Source organism: Aulonocara sp. 'chitande type north' Nkhata Bay, linkage group LG10 (assembly GCF_057382095.1).
Source record: "Aulonocara sp. 'chitande type north' Nkhata Bay isolate Kocher_YH1m ecotype deep benthic linkage group LG10, A_spYH_male_GT1.1, whole genome shotgun sequence".
In the NCBI taxonomy this organism is placed as follows: Eukaryota; Metazoa; Chordata; class Actinopteri; order Cichliformes; family Cichlidae; genus Aulonocara; species Aulonocara sp. 'chitande type north' Nkhata Bay.
Genome location: NC_141353.1, coordinates 24,668,456 through 24,690,128, shown reverse-complemented (window position 1 = coordinate 24,690,128; position 21,673 = coordinate 24,668,456). Strand labels below are relative to the sequence as shown.

The 21,673-nt window shown below is 38.8% G+C and overlaps 2 protein-coding genes across 6 annotated transcripts in view; one reads left to right on the top strand and one right to left on the bottom strand.

The window, feature by feature from the left end:
• Nucleotides 1-5,979, top strand: part of LOC147320958 (prolyl 4-hydroxylase subunit alpha-2-like) — a 47,562-nt gene extending 41,583 nt beyond the window's left edge. For 3 of the 5 annotated variants that reach the window (XM_086309240.1, XM_086309243.1, XM_086309242.1), the window contains 4 exons: nucleotides 993-1,058; nucleotides 4,278-4,346; nucleotides 4,720-4,816; nucleotides 5,420-5,978. In XM_086309240.1, coding sequence (XP_086165366.1) covers nucleotides 993-1,058; nucleotides 4,278-4,346; nucleotides 4,720-4,816; nucleotides 5,420-5,490 — 303 coding nt within the window. In that variant the 3' untranslated portion in view covers nucleotides 5,491-5,978. Of the gene's footprint in view, nucleotides 1-871; nucleotides 1,059-4,277; nucleotides 4,348-4,719; nucleotides 4,817-5,419 lie in introns of those variants that run through there. The other 2 variants (XM_086309241.1, XR_015131301.1) reach the window with 2 other exon arrangements.
• LOC147320957 (sodium- and chloride-dependent GABA transporter 2-like) lies at nucleotides 2,103-21,199 on the bottom strand. The gene is made up of 11 exons (XM_086307371.1): nucleotides 20,906-21,199; nucleotides 20,674-20,808; nucleotides 19,938-20,078; nucleotides 19,075-19,156; nucleotides 18,640-18,772; nucleotides 17,917-18,207; nucleotides 17,691-17,825; nucleotides 10,240-10,342; nucleotides 9,968-10,068; nucleotides 9,673-9,843; nucleotides 2,103-8,682 (listed from the first exon to the last, which is right to left on the bottom strand). The coding sequence occupies exons 1-11, from the start codon at nucleotides 21,105-21,107 to the stop codon at nucleotides 8,548-8,550; spliced, it is 1,629 nt and encodes a 542-aa protein (XP_086163497.1). The 5' UTR covers nucleotides 21,108-21,199; the 3' UTR covers nucleotides 2,103-8,547.
• Between the last annotated feature and the right edge of the window lie 474 nt (nucleotides 21,200-21,673).

The following is a 21,673-nucleotide window of genomic DNA, read 5'->3' as shown; positions in this document are numbered from 1 at the left end:
TATTTGATGTTTACACAACTACTTTCTCGCCTGAAAATATGTTAAAAGTTTATTTTGTGACCCAGAAAGATTAGTATGAGTAATTTTAAAACTTAGTAGCGGCCGCCATTGCTGGAAACGGGAGTTTGGCTGGGCCGCGCTATGAATTCTGGGATATGGTAGTAATTTGGACAGCCTTCGGCGCGTCGCTGTGACGTAATCGGTCTACAAATGCGGCCTCAGGAGGATGCAGCCCATGAATTTGGACATGTCCAGAGTATAATCGCAGCCTTTGCGGTTAGAAAATTGCACTTGATCATGTCGCGATATTATCGCAAATGCGATATATCGTTCAGCCCTAGTGGGGGAGGTTAAATTTGCCATGTTGCAACGAGCTTAGCTTCTGTCTTGCTAGCTTGCGCTGCGCTCAGTGGATCTGCGCTTGGCAGTGCAGCCTAGGCGGAGTAGTCGAACGCAGATCCACTAAGCGCTCAACACAGACAGCATCATCAAAAGAAAAGTTGATAAAATAAATTTTGTATTGTTCAATACATATGCGTACCGAACCGAAAGCACTGTATCGAACGGTTCAATATCAATACGAGTATAGTTGCAACCCTACCATATGCATATATACCTTTTTATTTTTCCAATTATGTAGTTGAGGGTAATAATGCGCTAAATAATAAGAGTGATTCTCTTCTATTCACTTGAAGACATAATGCAATAAATATATAAAAAGTTGTCTTGAACTCAAATTAAAGCAAAAAACATAAACATCTGACAAATAACAGATAAATAATAAATTTTATTTGAATGTAGTTTGTGCCCTTAATGGCAGGCTCTAATTTTGAGTCTATTTGGTGATCGGTTAAATAAACATCTGTTGCAGCGTCCTTTTGACAGCAACCTCCACGTCGATGGAAATAGACTTGCTACCTTCCTAAACTACGTAAGTAATGTGTGTGCAGTTTGTTATTATGTATCTTCACTCTTAAATTTTATCTTTATAGAAAGATGAGCCAGATGCTTTCAAAAGATTAGGCACTGGAAATCGTTTGGCGACTTATTTAAACTACGTAAGTATACGTATCTGTTCACTGCTGATTGAAGGCAGTGGTGGCCGTCTCCTGGCATCCACTCTCCATCGTTTCATTCCGGCTTCATGGGCATAAGCAAAAGCTCTGGCTCAATGTTGGACTTGGATTGATTGACTTTCATACATTAATTCACCTGCAGTGTGTTGTCAGAATTTTTAAGTTCACAATCAAGAATTAGTGCAAAAGGTTGTAACATTTCTTTGGCAATAATACTGAATAATATCAATACATAGCAAAATTATGTTTACCTGTCAATCAGTTCTGGTACATATTGTAGAGAGTTTTGTTATCCGTGCGCCATTAACAGGCCGACAAAGAACCTTGTTTTGTTTTTTTGTTTTTTCTTTTGCCTTTGCTAACACTGAGCTGTCTATGAGACAAGATTTGAATTTTGAATGATGTAGAGCATGTAGTGTATGGATTGCTGCACCCCACCTCCGTTCACGGTTTAAATTCATACATCATACATGTACATGGGGTGGGCGATATAAACGATATACGATAGAAACGATATAAATTTGGCCAACGGTAGAGATTTTGACTATACCGCTCTATCGCGATAGCGCACGTTGATGATGTCATCAAGCTGCGCCTGTTTTGGTCGAAAGCATCGCAGCGGCTACAACCATTATCATCTGCAAATTATGCCGACAATCATAGCAAAGAGATGAAGCACTTTTGAAATATGGGGAAAGCCAAAAACTGCGCTTCCTCCACTTCCGTAACATTGATTCATTAATGTTGAATTCTCTCGCAGCTGCTCTACTCCCATGTTGTCGCAGTATATTAATAACTAACCTTGTATTGTGGATGAATAATCTCAGTTGTTCTCCTGATTGAAGTTTGGCCCATGTATAGCATCCTGCTATGCGATTGCATTTGTCCCTAACTACCAGAATCCCTCACGTTAACTTTTATCGAGTGGAAAAAAAGTTGACGTTCATCCTCCAGCTTCACTGTGCTAATATTATGCTAACATAGCTGTGTCGCTAGCAATCACGTAGCACAACATTATATACCAGGTAGTCCAACTTCAGTAACCCTGCAAATGCCACTGCTGTTTAGTTTTCTGTCTTCATTTATGTTGGAAGTGGTAGCAGAGCTGTACGTTTTAATTAGTTTCAAAAATCTCTCAGCCAGAACATGGTGTCATGTTTAGGTGGAAACTAGCGAGCTAACTTCCTGTTAACTTCTAACTCCGTTAAATTTAATAACTTCTGTTTTCATGGATGCCTGGATGTTAAACTTACTTGTTACACCTGGTAAAGCAGCATCGTTGATGATTTTATTAAAGATTAAAGAATTTAGACCATTTTTAACTCTCAGTGTTCGTTTGACTTTGGGACCTGAAGCGGACGGAGTTTTGGACCCAGATTACTCTGAAGCTCCTCACTACAACAACAACAACAACAACCTTTATTTATAGAGCACATTAAAAGCCTAGGCATACCAAAGTGCTTTACAAAAAAACAATAAAATAATACAGTTAAGAGCATTAATATCAAATATAATAAGAACAGCAGACAATGTTCACAGTAGAAAGCCACTAATAAAATGGACTGCAGCACATAGATTATAGCAGACCCAGTGCCGCATGATAGAGAACACCAAGCAGCAGCCGTAATGCTCTGACAATCCATCAAGCAGTGCAGCTTACCAAAGTTGTACTAAAACATTTTTTTAACAGATTTCTCCTAGCCCAAATCGGTTCGAGGTCAGTAAGCACAACCAGAATTCATACATAAGGAACACTCTCAATTTTTGAGAAAATTAAAGGATTTTAAGTGTGCCTTATAGTGTGGAAAATACGTTATACAGAAGAAAAGAATATATCGCGATATATATCGTTACTGCACATGCTTCAAATTATATCGCGATATGAATTTTAGGCCATATCGCCCAGCCCTAATCTATACCGTAAATTGGTAACAATTGGTAAACAAGTTTAAGGATGAAAGAAAACAGCATTGAGGGAAGAACTTCACAACATGAACAATCACACTTTTTATTTTTTACGTAACTTATTGACAGAGGTGGGACCAAATCATTGTTTTGCAAGTCTCAAGTAAGTCTCAAGTCTTTATCCTCAAGTCACAAGTCAAGTCTCAAGTAATGTCAGGCAAGTCAGAGTCGAGTCTCAAGTCACTGGTGTAAAAGTCCGAGTAAAGTAACAAGTCTGAAACTTTGAATTTCAAGTCCTTTCGAGTCTTTAAAAAAAAAAAAAAAAAAAAAAACGAAAAAGGAATGTTGCAGTTATATGCTAACTGTAAATATTAGACCATATAATTTTAAAATCTGTGTTTTTCTCAACACATGACGAAATAGTGAACTTAGAAAATATACACAAATTGTGAAATTGCACCTCTATAAAATGCAGCTCAATTAAACTTAGCTCCAAGAATAATTTTCACCGACAGTTCTGAGATAAGCTGCATGTTATTCTTGGATGCGCTTGTAGGGCCGGCTTTAAAATCGCATGAAAAAAATATCATACACATTAAAAAAAACTGTATCACCAACATAGCCTGGACAAGATTTGCTTGTTAGATGAAGTCATGATCTCATCGTAGCAAGAGAGAAGCACCACCTACCGTTCTTTATGCAACTTCAACTGTCGGAGAAAGTTGGAAGTTGTTCCATCTCTGTCTGTGATTCTCTTCTTGCATGTTTTGCATATTGCAATTCGGTTTTTTGTTGACTACTTCATAGTTTATGTACCTGAAAAAAATAACTCCTTGCAGCATTTGTGAGCAATTTTTTTTTTTTTTTTTTTTTTTTTTTTTTTTTTTTATCGGTTTAATTTGATTGGCTGTGCTACAGCTCACGCACACATACATACAGAGTGTGGTTTGAATAAATGAATCAATGAATTGAATTAATGGTGCACACTTTCTATATAATATGCATGTTAAATTTTATATTTGGGGTGAAATATCAAGTCTTTTCAAGTAAACCGGTTCAAGTCCAATTCAAGTGCCAGGTCATTGGTGTAAAAGTCCAAGTCAAGTCACAAGTCTTAGAACATTTTTTTCAAGTCAAGTCTAAAGTCATAAAATTAATGACTCAAGTCTGACTCGAGTCCAAGTCATGTGACTCGAGTCCGCACCTCTGCTTATTGAGACATGGCGTAATATGGAATAGCGTCTTACGAGAAGCCAGTGACCACTAGTGATTATAAATGATCTTGTCTTTTTTCAGATGAGTGATGTTGAGGCAGGAGGTGCCACAGTCTTCCCTGACCTTGGAGCAGTAATCTGGCCAAGAAAGGTGATGATATTTTTATGTTTCTTTGATTGTGAGCGAGCTTGTGTGAAGACCTGCATTATTATTCCCTTTGTATTGTCTTTTTATTTTATACTACTGCTATCCTCAGGCTATTAGCGTTTACTTTATAGTTAAACTGTTTTTTAACAAAATCAGAAATAGTCACGATCTCACAAAGACAGCTGAACAAACACAAAAAAGATTTTATATATATATATTTTTTAAAGCTAATTCAAGTCCAGAATTATTTTGGTGCCCTTGACTTTTTACCCTACCATGAGCAGTAAGCCATTTTTACTCCAAGTACTTTTAAACCTCCTATTTACTGGACACTCAACTTTATCGTCATATTTGCCTTCTAATTATTTTTCCACAGGGAACATCAGTGTTCTGGTATAATTTGTTCAGGAGTGGCGAGGGAGACTATAGGACCAGACATGCAGCCTGTCCTGTCCTAGTAGGAAGCAAATGGGGTAAGCTGTAGTTCAGATTTATAAAGCCACATTTGTGATTCATCAAATAGGTTTGGAAACGGCCACGTTCTCATTAAACATAAAGACAAGAAAACAGAAAACAGGAGGTCAATGACAATTACAGCTGCACAATAAATAAAATATTTGATATCTAATATTTAATCCAGTTGGTCCTGGTGTGTGCTTTGGTTTGTACAGAATTTTTAAGTGCTCTACTCTGCAACCACTATCACTTCAAGTATGTGAATTAACAGGTTCACAATTCAAGATGTTATTGCAAAACATGAGGCAGCATTAGAGAGGAAATGAAACTAATAATGATAAAACAGCACTATAATAAGCAAAACTAATTCCCTAATACAATGTAAAAATAACATTTTATCATTTCTAGCTTTTCCATTTGTACAAGTATAAATATTGAATTAATTATAAATAAGAGAAGAATCCAGCAGGCTTAAATGTGGTTTACTTTAGGTACTTGAGATGTGCAAGCTTATTTACAAAAAAGTAAGTGTTCATATGATTTAAAATGTCAAAAGCTATTAGACAGCATGTTCAAGCTGCTTTACTTGGTTAATTTTATTTGTCTTGTCTTTTTATCAGTCTCAAATAAGTGGATTCATGAGCGAGGTCAAGAGTTCAGAAGACCCTGTGGCCTGACAGAAGTGGACTGAAACTGACTTTGTGGACTGAAACTACACAGCACCCATGCTATCTTGCATAGATGGAGCGCTTTAGGTTGAAGTTGTAAAATGTTGCTTTTTTTTGTTTCTTTCTTTGTTTTTTGTTTGTGTGTGCTTTGTGTGTTTGTTTGTTTGTTCTATACATGGATTGCATTTTCTGAACTGACTCACCCGCTCACTTGCTGGTCAGTCCAGTCTGTGTGTCCACTGCTCTGTTTATCATCCAGTCCCAGAAGATGATTTTTACAAGTCTGAGTGGGAAGTTTGAGATTTTTTGGTTTTGTTTGTTTGTATTTGGTTTTTTTTGTTTTGTTTTGTTTTGTTTTTAAACTGAAAAATAACTCAGAACTTTGTTGTGCATGGTCATGCCACCCACACATCATTAAATGGGCAATTTAAATTAAGAATGAGAAACTGTGTCCTGAAATGGAATTAACAAATAAACACTGAAAAAACACAAAGCTGTATTTTATGTACAATTTTTTTGGGTGCTTTTTCCAGTATATGTACTTCACCTATATATTTTATAGTGTTTAAATTAAGAATTGCTTTAAAATCTGCATAGGTTGGCCGTGATTCTTGCCGGCCTCAGGACCGTGGCCACCTAGTGCACATGCTCCACCCAGGTGTCACAGTGGATGATCAGGTCATCCAAGAAGGCAGGATATGCAGCGTGTGGAGGCCATGATGCGTTTCAAAATAGTGATCTATAAGATTTGTACGTTGGGCACCTCTAGCCCCAGCCCATCTCTTTCATTCACCAGGCTCACCAGAGAAGTGGTTTCAGGGATAACTGGACCACTCGAGATCTCTGTCCAGAAGAGCGCAGTCCTACGAACAGCAAAGATACAGTGCAGGACCCTCAACTTCCCAGGCCTTGGGTAGAGAACCTGAGCTTAAAGGGTAATGACTGCCTACAGAGATGAGTCGGGAATTTATATATAGAAATAAAGTATTGAACACATCACCAGTTTTCTAAGTAAATGTATATTTCAAAAGGTGCTTTTGACATGGAATTCTCACTAGATTCTCACCAGATGTCAGTAATAATCCATCTAATCCACGCATTAGAAAGCAATCCTGCCACTCAGTGTAAATCATTATCAGCTGGTTCAGTCCAACTGATGGGCTATGAAAATTACCAATGTTTCACACACAAGAAGCATCTAATGATGGGTTAAACCAGTGAGTTCTCTCAAGACCTTGGCACCCTCATGGTAGCAAAACATACTGATGGTGTTGGTTATTGGTTAATTTCTCAGCTACTGAAGGTTCCAGTGAGCACTGTTGGGGCCATAATCCTGGAAGTGAAAAGAACATCAGTTCACCAAATACACCCAAGGAAACTCTCATTTGGTTTCAGAGAAGGAATTAAAGCTGGTGGAAGCTGGCCAGTCACCTGAATCCACAGAACAGTCAGGATTTAGAATAGAATAGAGTAGCCCTTTATTGTCATTTTATATGTACAACAAAATTATGGGTGGTCCACGCCCAGTGTGCAGGAGTGGAAAAAAGTATAAATAGTTTGTGTGGAAGAATGGACCAAAATCCATTTGGGGAAATGCATGAGACAAGTTTCTCAATACAGGATCTTGAAGACATCATCACCAACAAAGGCTTTTGAAAATACATTTCACGAAGTGAGTTCAGTACTTTTTTATTACACATAACTTAATTTATAGACCTCTATGTTTTTATTTCTTTGCATGTGTAGATTGGATGAGTTGTTACTGGCACCTAGTGATAATTTCGTGTCAATAGCACCTTTAGAAATATATTTACTTTGAAAACTGGTGACGTGTCCAACACTTATTTTACCAACAGACACACACTTTGTAATTATATATATATATAAAAATTATAGTTTGGTTCACTAAGTGGAAAATATTTATTTTCTCTTTCTCTTTAATAAAATAATTAAATAATCTGCTTTATTGCACAAAAAAATATTTAGGGTTAATTTTTTCATTCAAGAAATTGCGAAACAGAAATACTTACAGTACGTTGGAAGCCACTCCTCATTTCTTCATATTTTGCTTCCTATTCTTTATATTGCTGCGGTAACACAACAATTTCCATTGTCAGATCAATACAGTTACCTACCCTACAAGGAGCAAAATATTCTTGTAGAATTTTTAAGTGGTCTTCAGCCTTTCTGTAGATTTTGGCTGCTTTTTCCACTTTTCATATCGTATTGAATCTAAGCTAAAATAATAATATACAGAAAATTTCTTCAGCTTTAGTCTGTCCCTTTGGTCAAAATTATCAACACAACACCACAAGAAGAATGTGTTTTTTGAGACTGGGACGTCATTATTGCAGATCACATTCTGAATTTAATACAAAACCCTCCATGTTATGGAAAAAATGAAGAAGCAAACACTTTTAAATATTTGAAACTGAAATGAAATGAACAAAGTGACTACCGTAAGCAAAACAAACAATACCGATACAAAATAATAAAAAATAATAATTGAATTAATAGTAACAATTGTCTGGACAGATTTGGTAAACGGTCTAGATACAGTTACAAGAATTAACAGATGAGTTCAAAACTACGCCTGAGTTTACAGATGGGTACTACATGAGTACTTTAGTCATGGAATAATGTAGTACTGACTACAGAGTTGCCTTCTCATGGATCAGAATGCCAGCATTTTGATCCCATCACTACATGGGATTTATTTATTCATATGAAATGGTAACGCAGCTTAAAATTATATGAGTGTGTGTGTGTGTGTGTGTGTGTGTGTGTGTGTGTGTGTGCAGTTCTATTATTCAGCTCGCTTAAGACAAACTATATAAACAGTATATAAGCTTGTTCTAATATATTTTGATAATATATGTTTATTGCTATTGAAGATATTAAAGCTTAAAGATGAAATATAATTAGATAAAGGTAAACTAAGGTAAGGTACAAATGTGAAAGCTGTAGGTAAAAATTTCAGGGCATGTTTGTTCTTTTCAAAGCACTCTTTAAGTTTCATTAGATGGATAAAAGCTCAGAAGAGCAGAGAGTAATTTACAATGTCCGTTATGTTATTGTGTTCATTGAGTGTTTTCCCCATTGCATGATAAAGAAGCGAGGTCTGTGTGGTCTGCTGTACCATCTCGTCCCAAAGCAAGATGGAGGTTTTGATCAAACAGCGGTTCGTCTACAGGCTGGCAGAGCTCTAAGAAACGCTGAGGAAAGAAAGGATAAATTGTAGATTGTAATTGTTTTGAGGATTTAAAAAAAGCCATCTTTAAATAGATTTTTGATTAACATTTTTGGAAGATATGAGGCACAATTAAATACAATCTTGAAACTTTACAACCAATGAAAGAATTGCATTCAGTTTTCCTGTAAAAGAACAATTCAGTATTACAATATTATAATTTGACATTTCATGAAGATGTAATAAAAACACAAAAAAGGTGAAATACGTTTAGTGTGCTGATAAGTATTTGCAGCAGTAGAACAGAACTGACTTAACATGAAACTCAGAGGCCACGGTCACATTATGGTGGAGTAAGGCTCGCTAATTAAACAGAAAAAAAGAGTCTAGATACATTGTTTTCCATGTATTAATTCTAAAAGTGTTTTCCATAAACCCATTCTTATGTAAGATGATTTGAGATCTCCTGCTGATACTCCTGGTGAAAGGCAGGGATTCAGTGTATGCAGTCCAAGTTGTATTTAACAATTCTTGAACATACCCAGGTTAAGACCTCTGTTTCTATATAATTGCCCAGATTTAAACAAAAAAAAAGCACAACTACATTCAATTACGTCATTCATCCCCCAAAACTCTTTAAAAATGTTCAAACACTGAATTTAACAATGCGGGAAAATCCAAACACTTTTCTCAGACCCAGGGGCCAGAATCAGCCAACCAAAGTCTCCAACTCAGACTGGACTGCTTTGGAAAATGTGAACAGGGTCATAGGTTTTGGACTTTTAACTGCATTTTCATACATTTAACAGCTTTTCCCATTGATAAAAACTATTCTGTCTATTAATACACCAAAATAACTAAGCATAGATAAACAATAAAAACAGTGAATGCTCAATGTATGTCATAAGTTATTGTTTTTCTTTGTCAGTGATGGTTCTTAAAAGTGAATCCCTTCCCCATCAAATATAAGCCATCTCATACTGATTCCACAATTTTTGAGAGAAAAAAGGCTCACCTGTCGAAGAGTGCCCTTTCCCTGGATTATTTTATATAATAGAAACAGTGGAATGAGGGAGAGGGAGACTGTGGCAATGAACCAGCCCAAGATGTTGGCCCAGAGTGGATAAACATAAGTGCTACTGAACTTCAGCGGGGAATATCTGACAATGGAGAAGATAAAGGTGCCCTGTGATGAAATAAGACAAAGTGGATTATTCTTCAGTGTGAAACTGAAAAGTGTGAATACTCTGCAGTGCCAAAACTGTGGAAAGGGAAACACAAATTACACATTATTATATGACATGACTTACAAAACAGGTGAAAGGAGTGATGTAGCGCCAACAGTACTTCATGAATGGGTGTGGACGATAGCCAATCATGTCTGAGATGTTACCATAAAAACGATCAGCACCTTTAGGTAAAAGAGAGCTATTAGAAAGACCAACCATTTATTTCAAACTAATCTATACCAAACAAGCAGACGCTGGTCTTTGTCTCAATGAAAATTGTTCTGAATCTGAGCAGCGTCTTTTTTTTTTGTCACAACACAGTCTGTAATTGGTTGGCTATTTGTCTGACTTACCATACACCCAGCCAATGCTCACAGACTGGCAAAAAGAGAGAAGCAGCAGAGTGGTGCCACTACAGACATGATGATCTAACAGCTGGAGCAGATACATTCCTCCCTAAAAAAACAAAAAAGGACAGGGGGAATAATACACAGTCGTTCAAATCCAATGATAAAAAGAAAGTTAGGAAATAAAGCTAATCACAGACATACTCAGTCTCACTCACAACAGTTGACACAAGCATGCTTGGTCATGTCCCTTGGCATGACTTTATAATGCATTTTTTTCCTTAGGGTTTACTGGAGCAATTTACATTTTAATAGAGTAATTAAAAATTTACTGAAGCAGTTTGATGGTTTTATACCAATTAGATGCAAACTTATAAAACATATAAAAATTCTGATATTTATTCTAATTGTGGTTGCCATGGTAATACTGTAAAATTGTATATTACACCAGAAAACAGTAAGTTGTTGTAGCTCCCGTGTATGTTGCCTAATTATGTCTTTGCCATTTTGAGACTTAACCAGAGTGATCTCAGATCTGTTATCTAAAAACTTTTGCAGTGCAAAGTTTTTAAAATTAAAAGTGTTTTCCAAGAAAAGGGTAACTATTATAGGCCTTTTGCCAGAATCTTGAAATCCACCTTATCAAACGAAATCTCTTCTGATCAGTGTCTTTTTCTTTCTGTTAAAATTTAGGAAATCAGAGCGTCATTACAGTTATATATTAGGGGTGCAATGATACACAAAATTCACGGTTCGGTTCGATACTTTGGTGTCACAGTTCGATATTTTTTCGATACAAAAAAGTGTTCATGCTTTTTTAATTTGTCATTTATTAAAATTATAAATATATATTTTAACTCAAAAGTACAGTTTTTAAATTTAATGTTGCTGAAACAAAAAAGTAAGAAAAAAATTAATCTATCTGATCAAGAAATCACTCATCTTTGGAAAAGAGAGTTTATTACAGAGAAATGGCTCTTTCCAAAATAAAAGCTATACTATACGCTTCTTCTGGGCTATATTCTCAGCAGCATATTATTAAACATATCAGGTCCCCATAAGGAGAATCATGTGCTAACGGCTGTCTAAATGACTCGGGTAAAGTTTGTAGCATGCGTGCTTGTTGTTTTTGTCTGTTTCCACTTGTCTTTGCACTAGGATGATGTCGGAGTAAATGTGCAGTCATATTTGTTGTGTTCCCACTAGTGCTGTCAGCGTTAATCTGAAGTGATGTTTACGCCACAACACGGCAAATCTCCGTTAACGAGCTACCGCGGATCGCCCCATGTGTGGGGCTGGACAGCCAACACGTTAACGAGCTAACTGCGCTAACCACTAGTTCCCACCCATGTAATTGAGCATTGTGTGGCACATCCGACATACTGTTTTACTTTAGTCCATGACACGCTTACCTTCAGGGTCATACTTCACATGAAAACCAAAATAGTTCCAAAGGCCAGGGGCCCGTTCTTCGTACCTCGCTAAGTAAGTTAGCTGGATTAGATTGTTGACGATTTCGCGTGATCTTGGATCGTTCGGTTCCCCGAAGCTCATCCGGGACTTGCTGCCATAGCAACAGAGCCGTAAGCGTAAACCTGCTCGGGAGCAGGTTTACTTTATGCAAACAGGATTAGATCGCGGCCACGCAGGTATGTCCGCTTCATTTATACGAAAGCAACAGCGATATTCCACCACTGTTTCACCATAAATAAATAACATCAATGTAACTAAAGATAATGCAGCACTTGATCCATTTATTGATTTCACACAGATACATACAGGTCATTTCCTAAAAAAGGGAAATGTACTATTATTACAGATGTAAGTCATATTTCAGAGTAGTAATTGCAAATTACTTTGTGTAATCAAGATGAGAGACCACGGCTATAAAAGCGAAGGTGGATTTGGGAAGCCTGTCGCAGCCATGTCCTGTCCGTATACGCGAGCCACCCATTGCGGAAGGTGCAAGATTGATAAGGAGAGTCCTCAGAATTCAGCGTATATTGCGGGATAGACAGGATCCTTTAGCTCAGCGCGACAGTGTGCTCATTGAGAGATATCGATATTCCCGTGAGGGTATTATTCACTTAACCAACTTGTTGACGAGGGGGTGCAGGACCACCACCTGTCTTTTTTTTTTGCTCTGCCCTTTTCTTGGTTGCTGTTATGAACAAACAAACAGATTATTTCAGGGTCTCTTTTCAAGAGACGAAAAGCAATATAAGTGATAAATATTACCATTCTGTAGAATATTCCTATATTTCACTTTTACTTGTTCCCATGTTCTAGTGGGTCCTGTTGTGGCTCTAATGTGTAAGGGGATATAATATAACATAATATAATATAATGTAATATAATATTGGATAATATAGTGTAATATAATAAATCTACCCTACCGCCTACTGGTGTTGGCCAGAGGGGCCGATGGTGCGATATGGCAGCCTCGCTTCTGTCAGTCTGCCCCAGGGCAGCTGTGGCTACAACCGTAGCTGCCTCCACCAGTGTGTGAATGTGAGAGTGACTGAATAGTGGCATTGTAAAGCGCTTTGGGTGCCTTGAAAAGCGCTATATAAATCCAATCCATTATTATTGTTATTATTAAATCACTTACGAGTTTAATTTGTCAGCAACTTTCTGCCAGCCCTCTCTCCTTGCTTTTGCAGCCTTTGCAGTGTTCCCTTGTGTTCTGATTAAACTCTGAAACTCCTGAAATCCCTCACTCAAGAGTTCTTGCTCTGCTGCCGAAAAATACCGAGCGCGCTCCTTCGACATTTTCGCCGACCAATCAGAGGGTTGCCGATCAATGTTTCTACTATCGATGCGTAGCCCCTTTTACGACACCCAGTGATCTCACATTACTTCATCCAGCTGTACTAATCGTCAACAGCAGGTGTGTTCGGAGAACCGGATTAGCGAGCTCACGGTTAGCGCGATGATTTGGTCTTGGATGTGTCATTTGATCTTGGATGTAGTAAACGACGTACGAAGAACGGGCCCCAGATCTGAATGAGGGTGGGGGAGGTTCAATTTTCCATGTTGCAACTTCTGTCTCGCTAGCTTGCGCTGCGCTCAGTGAATCTGTGTTCAACTACTCCGCCTAGGTTGCACTGTCGAGCACAGATCCACTGAGCGCTCAACACAGACAGCAGAAGGAAACTTGATAAAATAAATTAAAAATTTTGTATTGTTTGATACATATGCGTACCAAACCGAAAGCACTGTATCGAACGGTTCAATATCGATACGAGTATCGTTGCACCCTATTATATATATATATATATATATATAAAAAAAATAAATAAATAATACACCCAGCACGCCCCTGCGGGCGGTTTATCCTTCAAGCTCGGGTCCTCTACCAGAGGCCTGGGAGCTTGAGGGTCCTGCGCAGTATCTTAGCTGTTCCCAGGACTGCGCTCTTCTGGACAGAGATCTCCGATGTTGTTCCCGGGATCTGCTGGAGCCACTCAGCTAGCTTGGGAGTCACCGCACCTAGTGCTCCGATTACCACGGGGACCACCGTGGTAATATATATATATATATATATATACATGTATACATATATACATATATACATATATACAAACTAACTGTAATGACACTCTGATTTCCTAATATATATATATATATATCTAGTAAAGCTGGTGGTTTTAACTACCAGATTTTGCATTGTGCTTCATCATAGAAACTTCTCTTCTGTGGTGTTTTTAAAGAGATTTTTGAGATAAAAGACATCTCTTTTAATGTTTTTCTACATTCATTCCAGGTATGGTACTCTAATTACATTATGCTTGTGTTGGAGCTCCGTTTGGCCAGTTTAGTTGCCCTACACTTATAAAGGTTCCTTTGTAAGTGCGGATCCGCCATTAGCATGCTGCCTGCTGTAACCCATAATTTCCTTCGGGATTAATAAAGTATTCTGATTCTGATTCTAAAAGACCGGATCCTCCAGCTAAAAAACATTTTCACTTCTCCAATATGCAGCGATTCAACAAGAAAATTTGGGACACAGGTGACTTCATCTTCACTTTTCCAACCGTTCCATCTCACAATTTCAAATTGTAAATTGTAAAATTGTGAAGACTGTAAACAACTTATCATCTATGTGTACATAACATGTTGTCTGTCAACAAGACTGAATATGGACAAGGCTGATTCTTAATATTAGATGCCTGAGATCCCTAAGCTCTCAAACAGCACTTCATTAAAAACAGGCATGATTCTGTCATGGAAATCACTGCACTACTAGTCTCAGGATCACTTCCAGAAATCATTGTCTGCCACGTCACCCACAAATGCAGATGAAGGCAAAGAAAAAGCCTTATGTGGACACAATCCAGAAACACTGCTCTTACAGTGGGGCAAAAAAGTATTTAGTCAGCCACCGATTGTGCAAGTTCCCCCACTTAAAATGATGACAGAGGTCAGTAATTTGCACCAGAGGTACACTTCAACTGTGAGAGACAGAATGTGAAAAAAAAATCCATGAATTCACATGGTAGGATTTGTAAAGAATTTATTCGTAAATCAAGGTGGAAAATAAGTATTTGGTCACCTCAAACATGGAAAATCTCTGGCTCTCACAGACCTGTAACGTCTTCTGTAAGAAGCTTTTCTGTCCCCCACTCGTTACCTGTATGAATGGCACCTGTTTGAACTCATCATCTGTATAAAAGACACCTGTCCACAGCCTCAAACAGTCAGACTCCAAACTCCGCCATGGCCAAGACCAAAGAGCTTTCGAAGGACACCAGGTAAAGTATTGTAGACCTGCACCAGACTGGGAAGAGTGAATCTACAATAGGCAAGCAGCTTGGTGTGAAAAAAATCAACTGTGGGAGCAATCATCAGAAAATGGAAGACATACAAGACCACTGATAATCTCCCACGATCTGGGGCTCCACGCAAGATCTCATCCCGTGGGGTCAAAATGATCATGAGAACGGTGAGCAAAGATCCCAGAACCACACGGGGGGACCTGGTGAATGACCTGCAGAGAGCTGGGACCAAAGTAACAAAGGTCACCATCAGTAACACACTACAACGGCAGGGAATCAAATCCCGCAGTGCCAGACGTGTTCCGCTGCTGAAGCCAGTGCATGTCCAGGCCCGTCTGAAGTTTGCCAGAGAGCACATGGATGATACAGCAGAGGATTGGGAGAATGTCATGTGGTCAGATGAAACCAAAGTAGAACTTTTTGGTATAAACTCAACTCGTCGTGTTTGGAGGACGAAGAATACTGAGTTGCATCCCAAGAACACCATACCTACTGTGAAGCATGGGGGTGGAAACATCATGCTATGGGGCTGTTTTTCTGCCAAGGGGACAGGACGACTGACCCGTGTTAAGGACAGAATGAATGGGGCCATGTATCGTGAGATTTTGAGCCAAAACCTCCTTCCATCAGTGAGAACTTTGAAGATGAAACGAGGCTGGGTCTTCCAACATGACAATGATCCAAAACACACCGCCCGGGCAACAAAGGAGTGGCTCCGTAAGAAGCATTTGAAAGTCCTGGAGTGGCCTAGCCAGTCTCCAGACCTCAACCCCATAGAAAATCTGTGGCGGGAGTTGAAAGTCCGTGTTGCTCGGCGACAGCCCCAAAACATCACTGCTCTTGAGAGATCTGCATGGAGGAATGGGCCAAAATACCAGCTACTGTGTGTGCAAACCTGGTAAAGACCTATAGTAAACGTTTGACCTCTGTTATTGCCAACAAAGGTTATGTTACAAAGTATTGAGTTGTATTTTTGTTATTGACCAAATACTTATTTTCCACCCTGATTTACGAATAAATTCTTTACAAATCCTACCATGTGGATTCATGGATTTTTTTTTCACATTCTGTCTCTCACAGTTGAAGTGTACCTCTGGTGCAAATTACTGACCTCTGTCATCATTTTAGGTGGGGGAACTTGCACAATCGGTGGCTGACTAAATACTTTTTTGCCCCACTGTATCTCTGTGCCAGAGCTCATTCAACATGGACATGGAGTAAAAAACTGCTCTGTGGTCATGAATTGACATTTTTGGAACACACAGACACCACATGCTCCAGGCTAAAGAAGAAATGAATCATCTGGCTTGTTATGAGTGCTCAATCCAAAAGCCTGCACCTCCATGATATAACACCTTATAAAACCCCCTTTCGCAGCAATAACTTCTTTATTGGTTTCTAATGTCATTGTGGAAGAATTTTAGCCCAGTCTTCCCCAATGACTAATAAAATATTCTGATTCTGAGAAACTTTAGCCAAGTCTTCCCTACAACAATTTATTTATGCATAGCTCTGTTAAGGCTCCACTGCAGCATTTCAGTCTGTTTGAGGTCTGGGCCATTGCAGCGTCTTGATTTTTATTTTTCTTTGTCAGCCATTCTGTTTTGGATTTGTTGTTGTGCTTGGAATCATTATCCTGTTGCACGGCCCAGTTTCAGCCAAGCTTTAGTTTCAAGTTGTCAGGCAAGCAGGACATGCTGATTAAAGTGCATTACTAGAACAAGACACATATGAGCAAGTACTGAGAAGCTACAGCAACATATTCAAGAACCTTAGATGAGCAGAAGACCCAAATACATAATTAAAATGCAGCTGTTTTCTAGAGCTGGAACGTCAAAAGAAGGAAGCGTCAGTCACAGCTGGAGCTATAGAGGCTCTAGTGCAGTGGGAACCCTGCTAAGATACTAAGTTGGAACCAGTATAAAAAGGCAGTGTTACAAAGGTAAGTGATACCCAACCACCAGTCATGACAGCTGCATCCGCTCTACTTAGCATGGAAACCGTGGCCAAATGCAACCCACGCAATCCCCAGATACAACTCCCCCAACTCAAAGGCATCATTCATAAAGTATACACCACAGTAGCAGTAATCCTGGAGATAAAAGAGCAAGAATGCAACATGCAGTACTTGTTTTGCACAGTGACAAGAGTAAAGGATTTCAGTTGCGGGTTATAGTGTTACACCAAAACCAAAATTGATCAAACTCACATCTGGAGCACATACGTGTTCTTGCTATGTAAAAGAATTTTTCCATACTTGGAAATTGGATCCTTGGGGAAAAAACTCCTAAATATGAACTGTATTCTAGTTAGCACACCATAGCGGTCTCATTTTTAGGTAAAACTAAATGTTTAGATATAAGATTTATAGTATAAGTTTATTCTGTTCGTTTATTTTTCATTAGATCTGTCTTAGCCCCCCAGAATACATGGATTTAACCCCACTGTTTCATCCCTATTTTTTAAATGTGTTCCAGTAGAGGCCACTTCCCTTGATTCTACCTGTACACTAAAACATGTAGTGTCAATAACTAAGGTTTAGTTAGTAGTTGACTACATACCTTATATAGTTCTTTCAGTCTCACTACAAATCACATTAAGAGCTATATCGGTCAAACAGTATCAAAAACTTCCTTAATGTTTTCTTATCGTGTAGCTCCGTCTGTACTGAATACGTACCTCAGTGACCAAGGAGAGTCCCAGCAAACAGCAGGTACAGCATACAGCCAGCAGAAGCAGCTCACGTCTATAGCCTTGATGCAGGCAAGGAAAAAGATCAACCAGTGATGTCATCACACACTCCAGACCAACAAACTGTAAGGAACCAATTGCAACACACGGTTTGTTCATTAGTCACATAGTATTCCATTTCTTCATTCATGCATACTCTAACGTGGATTAGTACCTGACTATCCAACCCAAGCAGAATGATCATGAGGAAGAAACACACCGACCACACTTGGGGCACTGGCATCATGGCTACAGCACGGGGGTAAACAATGAATGCCAACCCTGGACCTACAAACAAATAATGTAAAGACAGATCAAAGATGTAAATTATAGGACACAGACAGGAATCGTTATGTGTGGATACTTCAGTATACTGTCTTATTGCTTTTATCTCTATTATGGTGCTAAAGGAGAGGCCAAGGGATCCATCAATTTCTTTACAAAAACATCCTTTTTTGTTGTTATTGTTTTGTCAGCCACAGCAGTTTGCCTTGTGGTCTGCAGTACAATCCATTTAAAGTTCCTGTTTTTGCTTGTTATTTTAGTTCAGCTGCTCAACCATGTTTCTAGCGTCATAGACTTTTATTGCCTAGCCATACTGGTGTACTAGCTGTGGAAACTAATTTGGCATTATTGTCTTACTGATCTTGGATTTTTGTACTGAGTCACTGTTTTTTGTTGTTTGTTTGCTGTCAACAAGCACGGTGTTCCACAAGGCTCTAGATTAAATCCTCTGTTATTTTTTTTAATGTACATTCTTTCACAAGGCCACATTATCAGGACTTTTAAAATCTTTTTAGAATGGTTTTATGATATACTATTACAACTTTTCTTGTTTGTTTTTTTTAAAGGAAAAAATTTAAAAAAAAATAAGATGTTCAGTTTTTAAATTACTAACCTTTCCTGTCGACTTGATACCCTTCCAAACACAAAAGTAGCAGATAATCCAGCTGAGGATGAGACAAAGGACCAGTTCCCATCGCAAGCCCCCAACTTCCTCAATACCACCAGAGACCTTTAAAACCCGACGCCTGGTCAAATGAAGGGAGCAGTAATGTGGGTGAGAGGGAGACCAGGAGACCACAAATGAATGGCAGGTGAAAGGGAAGGACATGTGGAAATTGGGAGGGAGGAAAATTGAGTGCTAGATTGGATGACTGACGAATGAGGGAAAAAAAAAGTGTGGGAGGAAGTGGAGAGTTAAAAGAAAACATCTGAAAATGATCATAAAGAAAGGAGGAGAGAGGGAACGAGACAAGTGAGGGAGGGGAGTGAAAAAGGGGAGGAGGGGGGAGCATTCTGTTTAACTTGTGTGAGTTGACTATATGCTTACTGCCAAAACTCCACAACAGGAAGAGTAGTGTTCAGTCTGGACGTCATACTCAGATTCAGATGGCTTAAGTCCAAGCATGAGTCTGGTATAGGGAAGGCAAGGCAAGGCAAGGCAAGTTTATTTGTATAGCACAATTCAACAACAAGGTGATTCAAAGTGCTTTACAGAGACATTAGAAACAAGAACAAATAAAAAGCATGATTTAAAATTGATTAAAACAAGCAAATAAACTAACTAACTAATTAACAAACAAACAAACAAACAAACAACAGTATATAAAATCAAAACAGATAAAATCAGAACAGTAGATAAAATCAGTAGTTAAATGTAAGTTTTGAAATTTAAGCTTAAAGTGTGGATTTGGTGCTTTATTCAAATGCAGCTGAGAACAGGTGAGTCTTCAACCTGGATTTAAATAAACTGAGTGTTTCAGCTGATCTGAGGCTTTCTGGGAGTTTGTTCCAGATATAAGGAGCATAAAAGCTGAATGCAGCTTCTCCGTGTCTGGTTCTGACTCTGGGAACTGATAAAAGACCGGATCCAGATGACCTGAGGGATCTGGATGGTTCATACTGGGTCAGGAGGTCATTGATGTATTTTGGTCCTAAACCATTCACAGCTTTATAGGCCAGCATCAGAACTTTAAAGTCTATCCTCTGACGGACAGGCAGCCAGTGTAAGGACCTCAGAGCTGGACTGATGTGGAAATAAAACATCAGCAAAGTAAAAATGCCCATTTACAGTGTCAAAGGTGTTGCCTTCAAATTATATTTCATATATTCTATATTCAAAACTATTACAGCACACAACAAGCAATGCATACAATAGTCACTGCTTTTTAGAATATACCAGTACTGTAGTACCTGTGTTCCAGTAGTGTCCACATGTGGCCCAAGGCAAATCCCCACTGAAAGACTGGAACAGGTAAAAGAACGCCCATGCCAAGATTATAATATAAGATGTTGCACTGAATGCGATGATTAAGTGACTGGCATAGCCCATGCCTAAAATGAACAAACAAATAAATAAAATTGGTAATGGCCAATTATTGAAACTGTTCTGTTCTTGCACAGCACCTAAAGTCTAAGAGCTAAGAGGTGCGCAAAGGAAACACCGCAGACGTAAGCTATATACAAGTGCAATGTCAGTCGAAACACTGTGTAAACACTTTCTCTTTGCAGAGGTCTAATTATATAAATAAGGTCGTTGTGCAATGAAGCAGGAATATAAATGGAACGTAACCAACATATTTATGAAATGCATTCATGTGGTTCTTACACTTAACAATCATGCGTGTAATAATCTTTTACATGAGCATAAATAATTTATCATTCTTCCTCTTCCAGTAGCAGTGATTACTTTCCTACTGGAAGTGTAAACAACTTCCCTCTGGCACCTTGCCTCAACACTGTTTGTTGTTGGACCGAGACCATTTTTGGACACGGAGGCGGTCTCAGCTCTGTTTCTAGGGGAATAATCGAGCACGCATAAAAAATAGACTAGGATACAAGCCCGTTGGTAAATATAAGGACTCACTGAATATATATAAAGTATGACTGACATTTCGGAGAAAAATTTGGGGGAGTTTATTTTAATTACCTTGAAAGAGCGGACAAATCCTTCTCCAGCAAGTAATTCCCCCCTGGCTAGTGTACTGTCCCAAGGCAGTCTCAAGGAAAAAGAGGGGGATCCCGCACGTGAATATGAACAAGATGTATGGGATGAAAAACACACCTGTAAGAAAGGCGGAATTTTTCGTTCTAACGCACGGAGGAAAAAAATACTGGTGGACAAAATGTGCTTGACGACTAAGAGCGTTTCTTTCACCCACCTCCTCCTTTTCTGTAGCACAGGTAGGGGAACCTCCACACATTCCCGGGTCCAATGATCGCACCCATCACAGTCAATATGAACTCGGCTTTGGTTCCCCAGTGCCCCCTTCCTTCCACCTCTTCAGCCTTCTCTGGGTGACTGTTTGGCACACAAGCTGTGGAGGTGCCATTCTTGCCGTTTGTGGTCATCTGTTCCCCCATTTAAATAGTTTACTTGGTGCCAGATTTCCTTTGTTTCTGTGTAAAGTTCCCCGCGCACTGGACTAAAACTCACACGGGGTTGATCACACGAATATGAAGCTAAAGATGCCACTGATGTGGCAACGGCACTGATACGCTGGCCCTGTTACTGTGACTTGTGTTGGCTGAGAGGGGTACTCGCCTACTTAAGCTGCAGAGAAATGTGTGTTTTCTGGGGTGCAGGGGGGAAAGAGTGATGAAAGAAGCTTGTGATGGGGTCTACTGCTCCGCCTTAATTCATCCGACACCGACAGCAAAACAAAGCCTGGGGTACTGAACATTTCAACACATTATTCATCCTTCTGAGAATAAAGGAAAAAAGAATCTTCTCAATTAAACCTTTTCTTTTGTTATTTCCTTCCTCTTTGGAGATAAAAGACACAAAATCAGATACCAATGGAAATCCCGGGATTTCCTCTATTTAGTATTTATGGACTTATAGGGTAGCTCAAATAAGTCGAAAGATAAAGACAAAAAAACAAATGTCCATTACAGAGGATATAAATGAATAGACTGGTTCTCAGGAG

What these genes read in the sequence shown, in the direction of transcription:
- LOC147320957 (XM_086307371.1), bottom strand. Translation starts at nt 21,107, where the DNA reads ATGGGGGAACAGATGACCACAAACGGCAAGAATGGCACCTCCACAGCT. An exon ending in GTATCAAGTCGACAGGAAAG is followed by an intron (nt 18,208 to 18,639) that starts GTTAGTAATTTA and finishes GGCTGACAAAAC; the next exon opens with AATAACAACAAAAAAGGATG. An exon ending in GAGCATTGGCTGGGTGTATG is followed by an intron (nt 10,069 to 10,239) that starts GTAAGTCAGACA and finishes TTTTACCTAAAG; the next exon opens with GTGCTGATCGTTTTTATGGT.